The 15,507-nt window shown below is 25.7% G+C and overlaps 1 protein-coding gene across 2 annotated transcripts in view; it reads left to right on the top strand.

The window, feature by feature from the left end:
* LOC111636321 (UPF0489 protein C5orf22 homolog) overlaps positions 1-15,507 on the top strand; it is a 150,423-nt gene that overhangs the window by 60,100 nt on the left and 74,816 nt on the right. Inside the window, exons 4-6 of one of the 2 annotated variants that reach the window (XM_023381542.1) lie at positions 534-1,137; positions 5,782-5,891; positions 7,832-8,435. In XM_023381542.1, the coding sequence (XP_023237310.1) occupies positions 534-1,137; positions 5,782-5,891; positions 7,832-8,435 (1,318 nt within the window). The remainder of the gene's footprint in view (positions 1-533; positions 1,138-5,781; positions 5,892-7,831; positions 8,436-15,507) is intronic. The other variant, XM_023381543.1, reaches the window with a different exon arrangement.

Raw genomic sequence — 15,507 nt, 5'->3', positions numbered from 1 at the left:
ATAGTTTTCTTTGGAATATGGGAAATTACATGTTCTGTTTCGAGGAGAAAACTAAATGTTGGCCTAAGCCTAAGATCAGTAAATACAATATACTTTGATTTTGAATAACTGTAATCCTATTTTAGGCTTGTGTATTGAATTAATCCTTTCTATATGTTTTATTAAAATAAAGATAATGTACTAACAACACAGAGAATATTTTTAAAATATTCAAGAAGAATGTGGAATTACAATTAACTTATTATTCTGTGGATCTGTTATTTATTATAGGCCTAGTTTTGTAATACAAAATTTGAATACTTTTCTGATCTATAATTTACTTACAATACTTGATAAATGACATTTTAAAGTTTAATATTGGATATTTTAATTAGTTTATCCATTAAGCCTATCAAAATTGAGTTTATGAGTGTAATTATACTGTATTTATAACGAAAACAAGTTAAAAATGAAAGAGAATAAAAGGGTTAAATTCTATATATTTATGAACAATTGGGAATATGTACTAATTCTTAAATTATTTCTTTTTGCAGGTTAACATGTCCAGAACCTTATTTTGTGAGTGAATTATTGTATTCAATGCCAGAAAATTTGAGAGACGATAAGAATAAAATAAATTTAATTGTTCAGACGGTAAATTTTGAAGAATGTGTTACAGGAAAGGATAATAAAGCGTATAAAATAGATCCTCTTAAAACGGATAAGGATTGCCTAAATGAAGATTATAGAAATGATATAAGATCGAAACAAATAGAGACTCACGTTAAGATAGCTTCGAAGGCCTCGGGCGATTTTGTCTCTGAAAAATTGCAAGTTTCGCCACAACCTTGTGAACCACTATTGGGTGTTACGAAGACTGTCAAACAAATTGATGGCTCCAAAATTGCCTCCGAGTTAACAGAGGTGAAAATGCCAAACAAGTTTTCCGTCTTAACTGAAACCAGCTCTCCATCACAACTAAAGAATGAATTAAATCTATTAGAAGTTGAAAATATAAAAGAATCTTCCTATATTTTAGATATAGACTTGGATTTTTACTCTACTCGAAATCCTTTTTTGGTGTTACTCGGTAGAAACTGTTTTGAAAAATTGCAACGTCTCTATTCCTTTCATATTGATGCCGACACTAAAAATGAGGTAAGTTCGGCTTTACGGCAACTTAGAATATGATTTTAAAAAAAATTACCCTATCATATTTCTCAACTGAATGAATATACACAGTTAATACATAAAATAGACACTAAGAACATGCTGACACAAGATGAAATGCTCACCGCTTGAAAAAACGAAGTCCTTATCGTTGGTGTGTTGAGAATTATCACGAGCATGGTATGAAGTTCCTACCAGCTGTACACACAGTAAGAACTCCATACCTCGCTCGGGATAAACCAACCCTTGCAGACGAAGCGGTTCCACCATAATAATCCTTTACCGGTCATAATTCAAGAATGTACATCCACCATCTTGAGGCTATGCTTCTATAAGCTTAAGTCGAAACCCTTTTTTGGAGAACAGATGCTTGTCTGTACAGAGGAAGAAGTACTCTGCGTCCCACAGTGCCTTTCTCGCTATACTAACCACTTTGACTTCTGCACCGTTATGATTGACGTGTGATTGCTGGATTTTATTGGTTGTTAGCTTAGTCTGGCTCCTCCCGATTGTACGCAACGTCGACCAGTGACAAACGCATTGAACGGACATATCCAATAAGGTTTTTGTGTCAATGGTGTGACACGGGGAGGTTCCTGTGCTTTGTATGTGTTACTGTTCTTTAGATCGGCGAGGTTTGACTTAACAAGTTTTTCCTTCTAGTGTAATAAGGATAAGAATATATCTTTCTTCGGGGTGCATATAGAAATTGTTTTCCTTCAAGGACAGTTTTATAAAAATTTCTTTTTAAGATAAAAATGTTCAGAAAAATTATTCTTTCACTATTTATAATTTAAAATGTAAATTTTATTCGTAATTTATTTTACGGCGACTTCTTCAAATATCGAAGGAGCCTACATACGGTTCTAATTTTTTACTGTGAGTTTCAAAGAGTATAGGAAAAAAAGAGAGAAATATCATTACATGTGTTTATTTTTATAAAGATATTTATATCTCTCTTACTTAATATTCTAAAATATTTTTTGAAATTTCAGAATTAAAAATGAATAAATAAAATTTCCAATTTAAACTAAAAATCTGGCTAATTATTGTACAGTTTTTTGAAGATGAAATTTTTTGCCGATCGGGAAATCTTTAATTTACAAATAAATTTATTAATAAAGTCCTTTTTTAAAGGCTTTACAATTGATTAAACAATTTACAAAATGATAAATCTTTAATATTAAATTTTTACATTTTGTTTCTTGTAAAATTTTATTATACCGAAATAATCATCACTTATTATCTGAATCTACGAGATAGTAAAGCATAGTTTTTCGGTGATTTATTTAGTATACTATTATGTTTTATATAAAATATTCTGAAATAACTTATGAGTGATTGCATTATATGACTTTAAAAATTCCTTCGTCTAAATTTAAAGTCATCTTTTTAAATCAACTTCAAATATAGCTTATATGATAATATTCTAAACATGTAGGATAATTCTAAGTTATTCTTCAGTCTATATTTCGCTGTTTTGGGATTTTTTAAAATTAGTTACTTCACTTAATTATAATTATTTCTGATAAAATAAATTAATCAAATAGTTAGACTATACACTTTTAATACAACTTTCATTTACTTAAATATTTACCAAAATTCTTTAAAAAAACTTTATAAATGTTGAATTAAGCCTTTTATATCTAAAATTGGAATTGCATTTGCCTATATTAAAAGGTAAAGAGAACTGAAAAAGCCATAGAAATCTTATAAGATATAATTCATTTGCATAATTTAAAATTTAACTCTTGCTTTGCGAGAATATTTTAATTAACTTGAATTTTAAAACAATTTTAAAATATTGATAGATTTTAAAATGAATTTTTCAGTATGTCTTAACATTAAGTTGTTGTATGGTCGAAAATAAGTAAGAAATATTTAATTGCTGCATATGAAATTAAACAACCCTTATCAACCTTGACTTGATTATAGAGACGTTCAGATTTGGTCTTATATTTAGTCCCCTTCTTGCCTTCAGGCTTGATTCTATTCTTATACTTTAGATGATAGAGTTGTAATTTATTTTATCATGTAGCCTATTTGCTAGTCTTGTTTCAGGCTGATTAAGTTTAACGTCTCTTATTAGATCTATTATGATTTAAATTAGCTCCAGTTAATCCTTCTGGCTCACTTGAATTAATATAAACGATTAATTTGGCATGATTAAAGATTAAAATATAATTAAGTCAAATTAAAGAATTATAGGCATATCTCAAGACTTTCTAAATATCTATCATTATTATTCTCAGGTTATAATATTTAACCCTATTATTTTTCATTTCCTTTCTTTGTGTTTGGCAAGATAAAAATTCGACCCTTATCTATCTATCTATAAAAATATATAGGTATATATTTAATAATAATATTTTGAACTATTGAATTTCTAAAAAATGATTTACGAATTAAAAAGAAAAAAAAAATCAAAGGACCAAAGAAATCAATTGTAATAATTTACGTATATCCAGATACATTGATTTATGTGAAGACAACTCAAGTTTAATTGTTTTCAATGAATAAAATTTTTTTATTTTTCAATGAAAGGATTCTCCTAGGGGCAAGTAAAAATTTAATTATTTGCTTAAAATTACTGCTCTCAATTTAAATACTGTATTTCTATTCACGATATTTATAAATATATTTATTAATAAAATAAAATCAATTATAATCAAATTATATATCAAAATAAATCTAAGATTATTATTATAAAAATTATAATAACCTGTAGCAATTATATTTACTTTATGAAATCATAAAATAAATTTATTCATCTAAAATACTTTCTTCGTAAAGACTTTTTACAATAAATGGCTACCTTATTTGGATTAACTAAAACTAAAGTTAATGTTATTGACATTCCTCCAGAATTTTAATATAATTATTACATATAATAACGTTAAAGTATCCTTCTTCTATATTGTGTAATTTAAATTTTAATTAATTAATTTAATAAATTAATTATATTTGAAAATTAAAATTTATAATCTAAAAATAGCACTAGATATTCAATTTCAAAATTAGAATTCAAAATTGGTTTTGTGTATTTTCAATATTACTATGATTTAATTATATATTGAATTTATTTATTTAATATTTCTATAAATGATTAAACAATACAATCGAAATTTTATAATTTATGAATGAAAATATAAAGTTTCAATGGTGTAATTTGAAATGTGTTCAAGCATTTAAAATTTATAAATTAGAATTCTAGTAATGTATTTTCTTTCCTTTACCAATTTTCTATCGTATACATTTGTAACTTTTCAGATTATTTTATAATGGTATTTTTATTTAGATTTTTAATTCTTTTAGTTTAAACTTTAGAATTAAAATCCCATAATTTGCCAAAGCGTAAATTTAATTATACATATAAAAACTTAACTAATATATATTTTAACTAATAACTTAACTAATATATATTAACTAACTAATATATATTTAAACTGAAGATTTTAATACACAAAAGTATGCTTCTCCGAGAAATATATATGTATATATTTTTATTTTGATTTAAGTTACACAGCCTCTTTGTATATTAATAGAATTTTTCACGTATCATCAGATGACTCTCCAGACGAATGGCTGGGGAGTGATCTCTTCTTTCAATCATGAACTTACAGTTATCAATAAACATACACATAAATGATACTATTATATTAAAGTTTTTGTATTATAAATTATAATTAATTATATTAAAAATAAAAATATTTTATAGCATTTTTTGCGATCTCTTCAACTATGAGAAAGCATTCTAAAATTTAATAAATGATTAAATCAATGAATTTATTGAATTCTCTATTTAGATGGATTAGACTAAATATAATCCATATTAAATTTACGCTTTAAGATTTTTTATTTATTTTATTTAGATTATTTATAAATAAAATTTCAAACCAGTTATATATACATATTTCAGTATAATAATGATAAGACAAGGCTATTTTTTGTTCAAAATTATTATACATAATTTATGTGTTTTAAGTTTGTTATTGGTATTAGGTTCTCGATTAGCAATTCTAAATGCTTACTCCTTTAGGACTTGTTTAATATGAATTTTTTTAACATGGGCCATAAAAATGTTAAAAATTAATTTATAATTTTATGTATATATAAATTCGGTTTTATAGATTAAATCTCATTCGGTAATAAATTTATTATTGTCTTACAGGCCAAAGATATTTTGGAAATATGCTATCATTTATCTTACTTAGGTTTTTTTTAATTTCATAGTTTCAAGTTTGTTAAAAACAATAAAAAAGCGTATAAATAATATTTTAAGTGATTATCCAATGGGGGTCACCAACCCTGAGACAGGAAATGAGGACCCCAGGAGGGAGTCAAGTACAGGTGCAGTTAGACTTACTGAAAACAGCGATTAGACAAGACTGCAAATATCCCATTTCATTGATTCTTATAAAAATATTAAAAAATATTAATTTTTATTCTATTAACAACTCTATATTATATTTATCTGATCAGCCAATTAAATGTGCAGCCTACTTTACTTTAATGATATTTCGTAATGACATAATCACGCAATCGCGAAATTAAGTATGAGGCCTTAACAAGGTCAGAACAATTTTATGGTATATTATACATTATTTATTGTTCCTTTCTTGGTTTGTTTAGGAATTAGAGAGAGTTACGATCGAAAGGAAAAAACAATTGGACGAATTAGAGAATATGTTTAAACATCTTCATAAGGGTGGAACTATTAACGAGTTACCTCGAAGTAGCAGGTAATTAAAGGTTAAGATAATATATATATATATATTATCTTAATATATATATATATATNCCCCTCATACAAAGAAGATGGTGGATAAGTCTTTGATTAATGAGGTATCAGGTAAAAACCAAATCCTTTGCTTACCATCTGCTGGGCGATGCAGTTGGAAGAAGAAAAGCAGTAGACCAAGAAAAAAAACTCGTCTGAGAAGGGTTGGAGCGTGAGAAACAAGCCAGGGGGTTACCTGATGGAATGAAATGGTGAAACTCCCCCCAAAACCCCATCCCTACCCTCAATTTTCTTAACCCTTTTTAGTTTCACTTCTGAGTTTCTGAAAAAAGTTGATTCAGAGTTTAATAACTTACTTTTAGCGCTTGAAAGACATTTTATTTGAAATATCTTTATTTAATTATACTTTTAAATTAATTTTTTTATGTCATCATGAAAAGAACTTTTCTATGATTTCTTAAGATTTAATTCTAAAATTATATAAAAATCTATATCTAAATATTCAAAATTTTTCACTTTCTGTTTTTTTTAATTTTTTTATTATAGTAAAATATTAGGCTAAATATTGACAAAAGAAACTGAGGTTTAAATGATTAATTTATAAATAAATACCAACTTATTTATAAACTTATAAGCTATAGTATATAACTTATAACATAGATTCTTGACCTATAAAATAAATGATTAAAATTCAACAGAGAATCCATATTCGCCTATGGGAATATACTTATAATTATAAATTTGGGACATTTTAATGGGAGTATTACTTTAAAAAATCTATTATAGTTTGTTGCGAATTAATGCTAAAAATTTTAAATTTTTCTAATTAAATATTAGATTTTTTAAATTTTAATTTATATTACTTTATACTTGTGATGTAAGCAAATGAAACTGAAAATAATTCTTTGTCTTTTGATTCATAGCTAGATTTTTAAATTTGAAATACATTTTCTTCTAAAAATGCCAAAAAAAGTTAAGAATAATAATTAAGAATAATTAGAAATTAATTTTTCGCCAATATTTAACATAAATTTATAAAATTTTTGTAGTTAAAAGATCATCGCCAGAAGCTGTTTAAAAAAATAAAAAAAAATAATAATAATGATATGCAACACTACAACTTTATAATATATAACAAAACGTTTATTAGTAATCTTAAAAATTAATAAAATTACAAAAAAATACAAATTTTTCAAAAAAACATATATCACAGTACATTTCTTAATACCTGTACACGAACATTTTATTTTAAAAAAATTAATTTTAAATTGAAACATAAATATGTGCTTAAAGGTAAGTTTATGTTATATTCTTGTAGGCCTATTACTGAATTTTGAGGCAAGTATATGAACTGTATTAATTGTCATACATGTTTAGAATTTATTAAAGGAAACATTCAAAATCAGTAATAGTTTTCTTTGGAATATGGGAAATTACATGTTCTGTTTCGAGGAGAAAACTAAATGTTGGCCTAAGCCTAAGATCAGTAAATACAATATACTTTGATTTTGAATAACTGTAATCCTATTTTAGGCTTGTGTATTGAATTAATCCTTTCTATATGTTTTATTAAAATAAAGATAATGTACTAACAACACAGAGAATATTTTTAAAATATTCAAGAAGAATGTGGAATTACAATTAACTTATTATTCTGTGGATCTGTTATTTATTATAGGCCTAGTTTTGTAATACAAAATTTGAATACTTTTCTGATCTATAATTTACTTACAATACTTGATAAATGACATTTTAAAGTTTAATATTGGATATTTTAATTAGTTTATCCATTAAGCCTATCAAAATTGAGTTTATGAGTGTAATTATACTGTATTTATAACGAAAACAAGTTAAAAATGAAAGAGAATAAAAGGGTTAAATTCTATATATTTATGAACAATTGGGAATATGTACTAATTCTTAAATTATTTCTTTTTGCAGGTTAACATGTCCAGAACCTTATTTTGTGAGTGAATTATTGTATTCAATGCCAGAAAATTTGAGAGACGATAAGAATAAAATAAATTTAATTGTTCAGACGGTAAATTGTGAAGAATGTGTTACAGGAAAAGATAATAAAGCGTATAAAATAGATCCTCTTAAAACGGATAAGGATTGCCTAAATGAAGATTATAGAAATGATATAAGATCGAAACAAATAGAGACTCACGTTAAGATAGCTTCGAAGGCCTCGGGCGATTTTGTCTCTGAAAAATTGCAAGTTTCGCCACAACCTTGTGAACCACTATTGGGTGTTACGAAGACTGTCAAACAAATTGATGGCTCCAAAATTGCCTCCGAGTTAACAGAGGTGAAAATGCCAAACAAGTTTTCCGTCTTAACTGAAACCAGCTCTCCATCACAACTAAAGAATGAATTAAATCTATTAGAAGTTGAAAATATAAAAGAATCTTCCTATATTTTAGATATAGACTTGGATTTTTACTCTACTCGAAATCCTTTTTTGGTGTTACTCGGTAGAAACTGTTTTGAAAAATTGCAACGTCTCTATTCCTTTCATATTGATGCCGACACTAAAAATGAGGTAAGTTCGGCTTTACGGCAACTTAGAATATGATTTTTAAAAAAATTACCCTATCATATTTCTCAACTGAATGAATATACACAGTTAATACATAAAATAGACACTAAGAACATGCTGACACAAGATGAAATGCTCACCGCTTGAAAAAACGAAGTCCTTATCGTTGGTGTGTTGAGAATTATCACGAGCATGGTATGAAGTTCCTACCAGCTGTACACACAGTAAGAACTCCATACCTCGCTCGGGATAAACCAACCCTTGCAGACGAAGCGGTTCCACCATAATAATCCTTTACCGGTCATAATTCAAGAATGTACATCCACCATCTTGAGGCTATGCTTCTATAAGCTTAAGTCGAAACCCTTTTTTGGAGAACAGATGCTTGTCTGTACAGAGGAAGAAGTACTCTGCGTCCCACAGTGCCTTTCTCGCTATACTAACCACTTTGACTTCTGCACCGTTATGATTGACGTGTGATTGCTGGATTTTATTGGTTGTTAGCTTAGTCTGGCTCCTCCCGATTGTACGCAACGTCGACCAGTGACAAACGCATTGAACGGACATATCCAATAAGGTTTTTGTGTCAATGGTGTGACACGGGGAGGTTCCTGTGCTTTGTATGTGTTACTGTTCTTTAGATCGGCGAGGTTTGACTTAACAAGTTTTTCCTTCTAGTGTAATAAGGATAAGAATATATCTTTCTTCGGGGTGCATATAGAAATTGTTTTCCTTCAAGGACAGTTTTATAAAAATTTCTTTTTAAGATAAAAATGTTCAGAAAAATTATTCTTTCACTATTTATAATTTAAAATGTAAATTTTATTCGTAATTTATTTTACGGCGACTTCTTCAAATATCGAAGGAGCCTACATACGGTTCTAATTTTTTACTGTGAGTTTCAAAGAGTATAGGAAAAAAAGAGAGAAATATCATTACATGTGTTTATTTTTATAAAGATATTTATATCTCTCTTACTTAATATTCTAAAATATTTTTTGAAATTTCAGAATTAAAAATGAATAAATAAAATTTCCAATTTAAACTAAAAATCTGGCTAATTATTGTACAGTTTTTTGAAGATGAAATTTTTTGCCGATCGGGAAATCTTTAATTTACAAATAAATTTATTAATAAAGTCCTTTTTTAAAGGCTTTACAATTGATTAAACAATTTACAAAATGATAAATCTTTAATATTAAATTTTTACATTTTGTTTCTTGTAAAATTTTATTATACCGAAATAATCATCACTTATTATCTGAATCTACGAGATAGTAAAGCATAGTTTTTCGGTGATTTATTTAGTATACTATTATGTTTTATATAAAATATTCTGAAATAACTTATGAGTGATTGCATTATATGACTTTAAAAATTCCTTCGTCTAAATTTAAAGTCATCTTTTTAAATCAACTTCAAATATAGCTTATATGATAATATTCTAAACATGTAGGATAATTCTAAGTTATTCTTCAGTCTATATTTCGCTGTTTTGGGATTTTTTAAAATTAGTTACTTCACTTAATTATAATTATTTCTGATAAAATAAATTAATCAAATAGTTAGACTATACACTTTTAATACAACTTTCATTTACTTAAATATTTACCAAAATTCTTTAAAAAAACTTTATAAATGTTGAATTAAGCCTTTTATATCTAAAATTGGAATTGCATTTGCCTATATTAAAAGGTAAAGAGAACTGAAAAAGCCATAGAAATCTTATAAGATATAATTCATTTGCATAATTTAAAATTTAACTCTTGCTTTGCGAGAATATTTTAATTAACTTGAATTTTAAAACAATTTTAAAATATTGATAGATTTTAAAATGAATTTTTCAGTATGTCTTAACATTAAGTTGTTGTATGGTCGAAAATAAGTAAGAAATATTTAATTGCTGCATATGAAATTAAACAACCCTTATCAACCTTGACTTGATTATAGAGACGTTCAGATTTGGTCTTATATTTAGTCCCCTTCTTGCCTTCAGGCTTGATTCTATTCTTATACTTTAGATGATAGAGTTGTAATTTATTTTATCATGTAGCCTATTTGCTAGTCTTGTTTCAGGCTGATTAAGTTTAACGTCTCTTATTAGATCTATTATGATTTAAATTAGCTCCAGTTAATCCTTCTGGCTCACTTGAATTAATATAAACGATTAATTTGGCATGATTAAAGATTAAAATATAATTAAGTCAAATTAAAGAATTATAGGCATATCTCAAGACTTTCTAAATATCTATCATTATTATTCTCAGGTTATAATATTTAACCCTATTATTTTTCATTTCCTTTCTTTGTGTTTGGCAAGATAAAAATTCGACCCTTATCTATCTATCTATAAAAATATATAGGTATATATTTAATAATAATATTTTGAACTATTGAATTTCTAAAAAATGATTTACGAATTAAAAAGAAAAAAAAATCAAAGGACCAAAGAAATCAATTGTAATAATTTACGTATATCCAGATACATTGATTTATGTGAAGACAACTCAAGTTTAATTGTTTTCAATGAATAAAATTTTTTTATTTTTCAATGAAAGGATTCTCCTAGGGGCAAGTAAAAATTTAATTATTTGCTTAAAATTACTGCTCTCAATTTAAATACTGTATTTCTATTCACGATATTTATAAATNCAAAAATATTTCTTTAAGTAAATCAAAAAGCTCTAGAATAAATAAAAGGGAGTCACAGAATATTTAAAAAATAAAACAGGTTTATATTCTTTTTAAATAAACAAATATTTAAGTTAAATTTATTAATTGTTTAGCTTTAAGTTTAGTAATTTTATAAAATTGAAGATATACTAAGGACCTACTACCAAGAATTACTAAAGTAGGTCTATAGTAATTCTTGGTGTGAAACCCAAATTTAGCCTCTTTGATTACTAAATGGTTAACTGAAACTGATGTTTTTTTATGAGATGTTTTGGAGGTTACGATCATTTGGAAATTTATTACTACTAAAGATAAAATGATCACTGATATAAATTAATTAAAGTATTTTAAATAATTTGACTTATTACAAAAGCTTTTATTCTATTTTATTATTAATCAAATTTATAATGATTATAGTATTCATTTAACAATTAGAATAAAGCTGTATAGAAGTAGAGAAGAGCTAAAACACAATTTAACGAATCTCAAACTGCAATTTAAAAAGAAAAAAAATAAATAAAGATTTTTAAAGGAATTATATTTTTTCAATATTTCTTTAAAAAACACAAGAAAATAATTTTAATATATTAAAAGTTATCATTTACAACTTATAATTCTTCATATAGTTTAATATGGTTAATATAAAACTGTACTTTTATTCCGATAAAATCACCTAATCCTAAGTTATATTAATTTAAATAAGAAAAAAATTAACTTTATGAACAGCTACTTTTTAGACAGAAAGTTTAAATTTTTAATATGTAGCAAGCTAATTTTATTATCATTATTTTCTTCTTCTATTTTGCAAATATCAGTAAATGTAAGAAACATTTTAAGCGCAGCTAAAGATGATTCTCTTGAAACTATTTTGTTTGAGGAAAGTAAGCTAAACCCAAATAAAGTATGAGGTTATTGCGTGAACATAAGGTAAAAATAGCGGTCTAGTAAGTGACAAACATTAGATAAAATATAAATATTAATCTAATCTTAATTATAATCAAGGAATAATTTCAATTTTTTCCTTTCTCGGTTGTATTTTTTGTAACTAAAAATACCCCGGAGCAAGTAAATAATGTGATAATTTCTATCGTTATTTATAAAACACGCTATTTTTCACTCAGTTTTGATATGTTATGATGTTCTGATGATAACAAACTGGATGATATTTAATTGACGGTTTGACAAGTGATTAAAGAATTACTCTACCCACCACGTGCTAATCGTTCCAATTTAAACCAGCCAAAAGATCTTTACAATCTTATTATCCTTCCAGCTTTTATAATACCAATTTTATCGTTAAATTGAACACTTATCAATTTCAACAAATGCATTCTCTAGCATTGCCTTGAGCGATTTGCCTTTTTTTAAATGTTGATACTTCTGTATAGCCTACTTCATTCTCCGATCAAAGTTTTTAATGTAATGAAGAAACAAAAGAAGAGTATTAGATATTCCTTTATACAAGAATTTATTTTAGTTATTTGACATCTGTTCATTGGTGTGTTTATAGGAGCCCAATCAAAAGATTTTCTTTTGACAATGTAATGAAGACAAATGATTGCTAAAATATAAGATGGAAGCTACTGAATGTTAAGGTAATTATAAAAAAAAAGAAAGAAAGTAACCTACGATCAACGAGTGGTCTAAGTATTCATTATGAGATCTATTGTGTTCCTTGAAAACAATTCTCAAATAGTTTAAGTCGTGTGACAGTTATCTAAGCCTGAAAATTCGGATGTAAATTATATGGTAATAAACAATAGATTTGGAATATTCCTGAAACTACTGTATTTATTTTCTAACAAGTTTATGAAACGTTTTCCTACTGCTATCAGCAATTCGAATTGAATTAAATTACTTTTTAAATAAAATTACAGCTCTAAATATAGGGCCTAATCTATGCTAAAATGATTCGCTATCAATTTATAAAAATAAGTCAAATTGACAATCTATTGAAAGTTATTTTGAACTTATCATATCAAATGAAAGTTGTATCCATCACGTCAGTCGATCTATTGCCATTGATTGGTTGTCACGAATGATAGATCAAGGTAATTTAAAATATGCAAAAGTAAAAATATATTGACTAAATCAGTTTGAATATCTTAAATATAGGAATTAGAATAAACTTTGAAGAAATTTATTATTTTTTTATCCATCAAAATTTTGTATATTTCAAGCCTACATCTTTCTTATTATATTAGAATTTTAAATTAACGATAATATGTGAGGCCTCTAATTAGCTCAATAAATGAATAATTAATGACAGAATGAAAATATATCATTTGGACAGAAAATATCTAATGTTAAGCTTTTATATTATCTTGAGTCAAGGTCATTAGTCTTTTAACTTCTATTATATTTTCAATCCAACAAATTTACTATTGTTTAAACAATAGTTTAAAAATAAATCCATTTATGTTTTTGTTTCTTATTTTCAAAAATATTTCTTTAAGTAAATCAAAAAGCTCTAGAATAAATAAAAGGGAGTCACAGAATATTTAAAAAATAAAACAGGTTTATATTCTTTTTAAATAAACAAATATTTAAGTTAAATTTATTAATTGTTTAGCTTTAAGTTTAGTAATTTTATAAAATTGAAGATATACTAAGGACCTACTACCAAGAATTACTAAAGTAGGTCTATAGTAATTCTTGGTGTGAAACCCAAATTTAGCCTCTTTGATTACTAAATGGTTAACTGAAACTGATGTTTTTTTATGAGATGTTTTGGAGGTTACGATCATTTGGAAATTTATTACTACTAAAGATAAAATGATCACTGATATAAATTAATTAAAGTATTTTAAATAATTTGACTTATTACAAAAGCTTTTATTCTATTTTATTATTAATCAAATTTATAATGATTATAGTATTCATTTAACAATTAGAATAAAGCTGTATAGAAGTAGAGAAGAGCTAAAACACAATTTAACGAATCTCAAACTGCAATTTAAAAAGAAAAAAAATAAATAAAGATTTTTAAAGGAATTATATTTTTTCAATATTTCTTTAAAAAACACAAGAAAATAATTTTAATATATTAAAAGTTATCATTTACAACTTATAATTCTTCATATAGTTTAATATGGTTAATATAAAACTGTACTTTTATTCCGATAAAATCACCTAATCCTAAGTTATATTAATTTAAATAAGAAAAAAATTAACTTTATGAACAGCTACTTTTTAGACAGAAAGTTTAAATTTTTAATATGTAGCAAGCTAATTTTATTATCATTATTTTCTTCTTCTATTTTGCAAATATCAGTAAATGTAAGAAACATTTTAAGCGCAGCTAAAGATGATTCTCTTGAAACTATTTTGTTTGAGGAAAGTAAGCTAAACCCAAATAAAGTATGAGGTTATTGCGTGAACATAAGGTAAAAATAGCGGTCTAGTAAGTGACAAACATTAGATAAAATATAAATATTAATCTAATCTTAATTATAATCAAGGAATAATTTCAATTTTTTCCTTTCTCGGTTGTATTTTTTGTAACTAAAAATACCCCGGAGCAAGTAAATAATGTGATAATTTCTATCGTTATTTATAAAACACGCTATTTTTCACTCAGTTTTGATATGTTATGATGTTCTGATGATAACAAACTGGATGATATTTAATTGACGGTTTGACAAGTGATTAAAGAATTACTCTACCCACCACGTGCTAATCGTTCCAATTTAAACCAGCCAAAAGATCTTTACAATCTTATTATCCTTCCAGCTTTTATAATACCAATTTTATCGTTAAATTGAACACTTATCAATTTCAACAAATGCATTCTCTAGCATTGCCTTGAGCGATTTGCCTTTTTTTAAATGTTGATACTTCTGTATAGCCTACTTCATTCTCCGATCAAAGTTTTTAATGTAATGAAGAAACAAAAGAAGAGTATTAGATATTCCTTTATACAAGAATTTATTTTAGTTATTTGACATCTGTTCATTGGTGTGTTTATAGGAGCCCAATCAAAAGATTTTCTTTTGACAATGTAATGAAGACAAATGATTGCTAAAATATAAGATGGAAGCTACTGAATGTTAAGGTAATTATAAAAAAAAAGAAAGAAAGTAACCTACGATCAACGAGTGGTCTAAGTATTCATTATGAGATCTATTGTGTTCCTTGAAAACAATTCTCAAATAGTTTAAGTCGTGTGACAGTTATCTAAGCCTGAAAATTCGGATGTAAATTATATGGTAATAAACAATAGATTTGGAATATTCCTGAAACTACTGTATTTATTTTCTAACAAGTTTATGAAACGTTTTCCTACTGCTATCAGCAATTCGAATTGAATTAAATTACTTTTTAAATAAAATTATTACTGGTATTAGTAATAATAATAATCTTTAATAATCTTTTATAAACAATTTAGTGACATAATCACGCA

The sequence above is a fragment of the Centruroides sculpturatus genome, unplaced genomic scaffold (assembly GCF_000671375.1).
Source record: "Centruroides sculpturatus isolate CEXI.00-Female unplaced genomic scaffold, Cexi_2.0 scaffold1051, whole genome shotgun sequence".
NCBI lineage: Eukaryota > Metazoa > Arthropoda > Arachnida > Scorpiones > Buthidae > Centruroides > Centruroides sculpturatus.
Note: the sequence above shows the minus strand (reverse complement) of the source record. Positions and strands in the feature narration are given on the sequence as shown.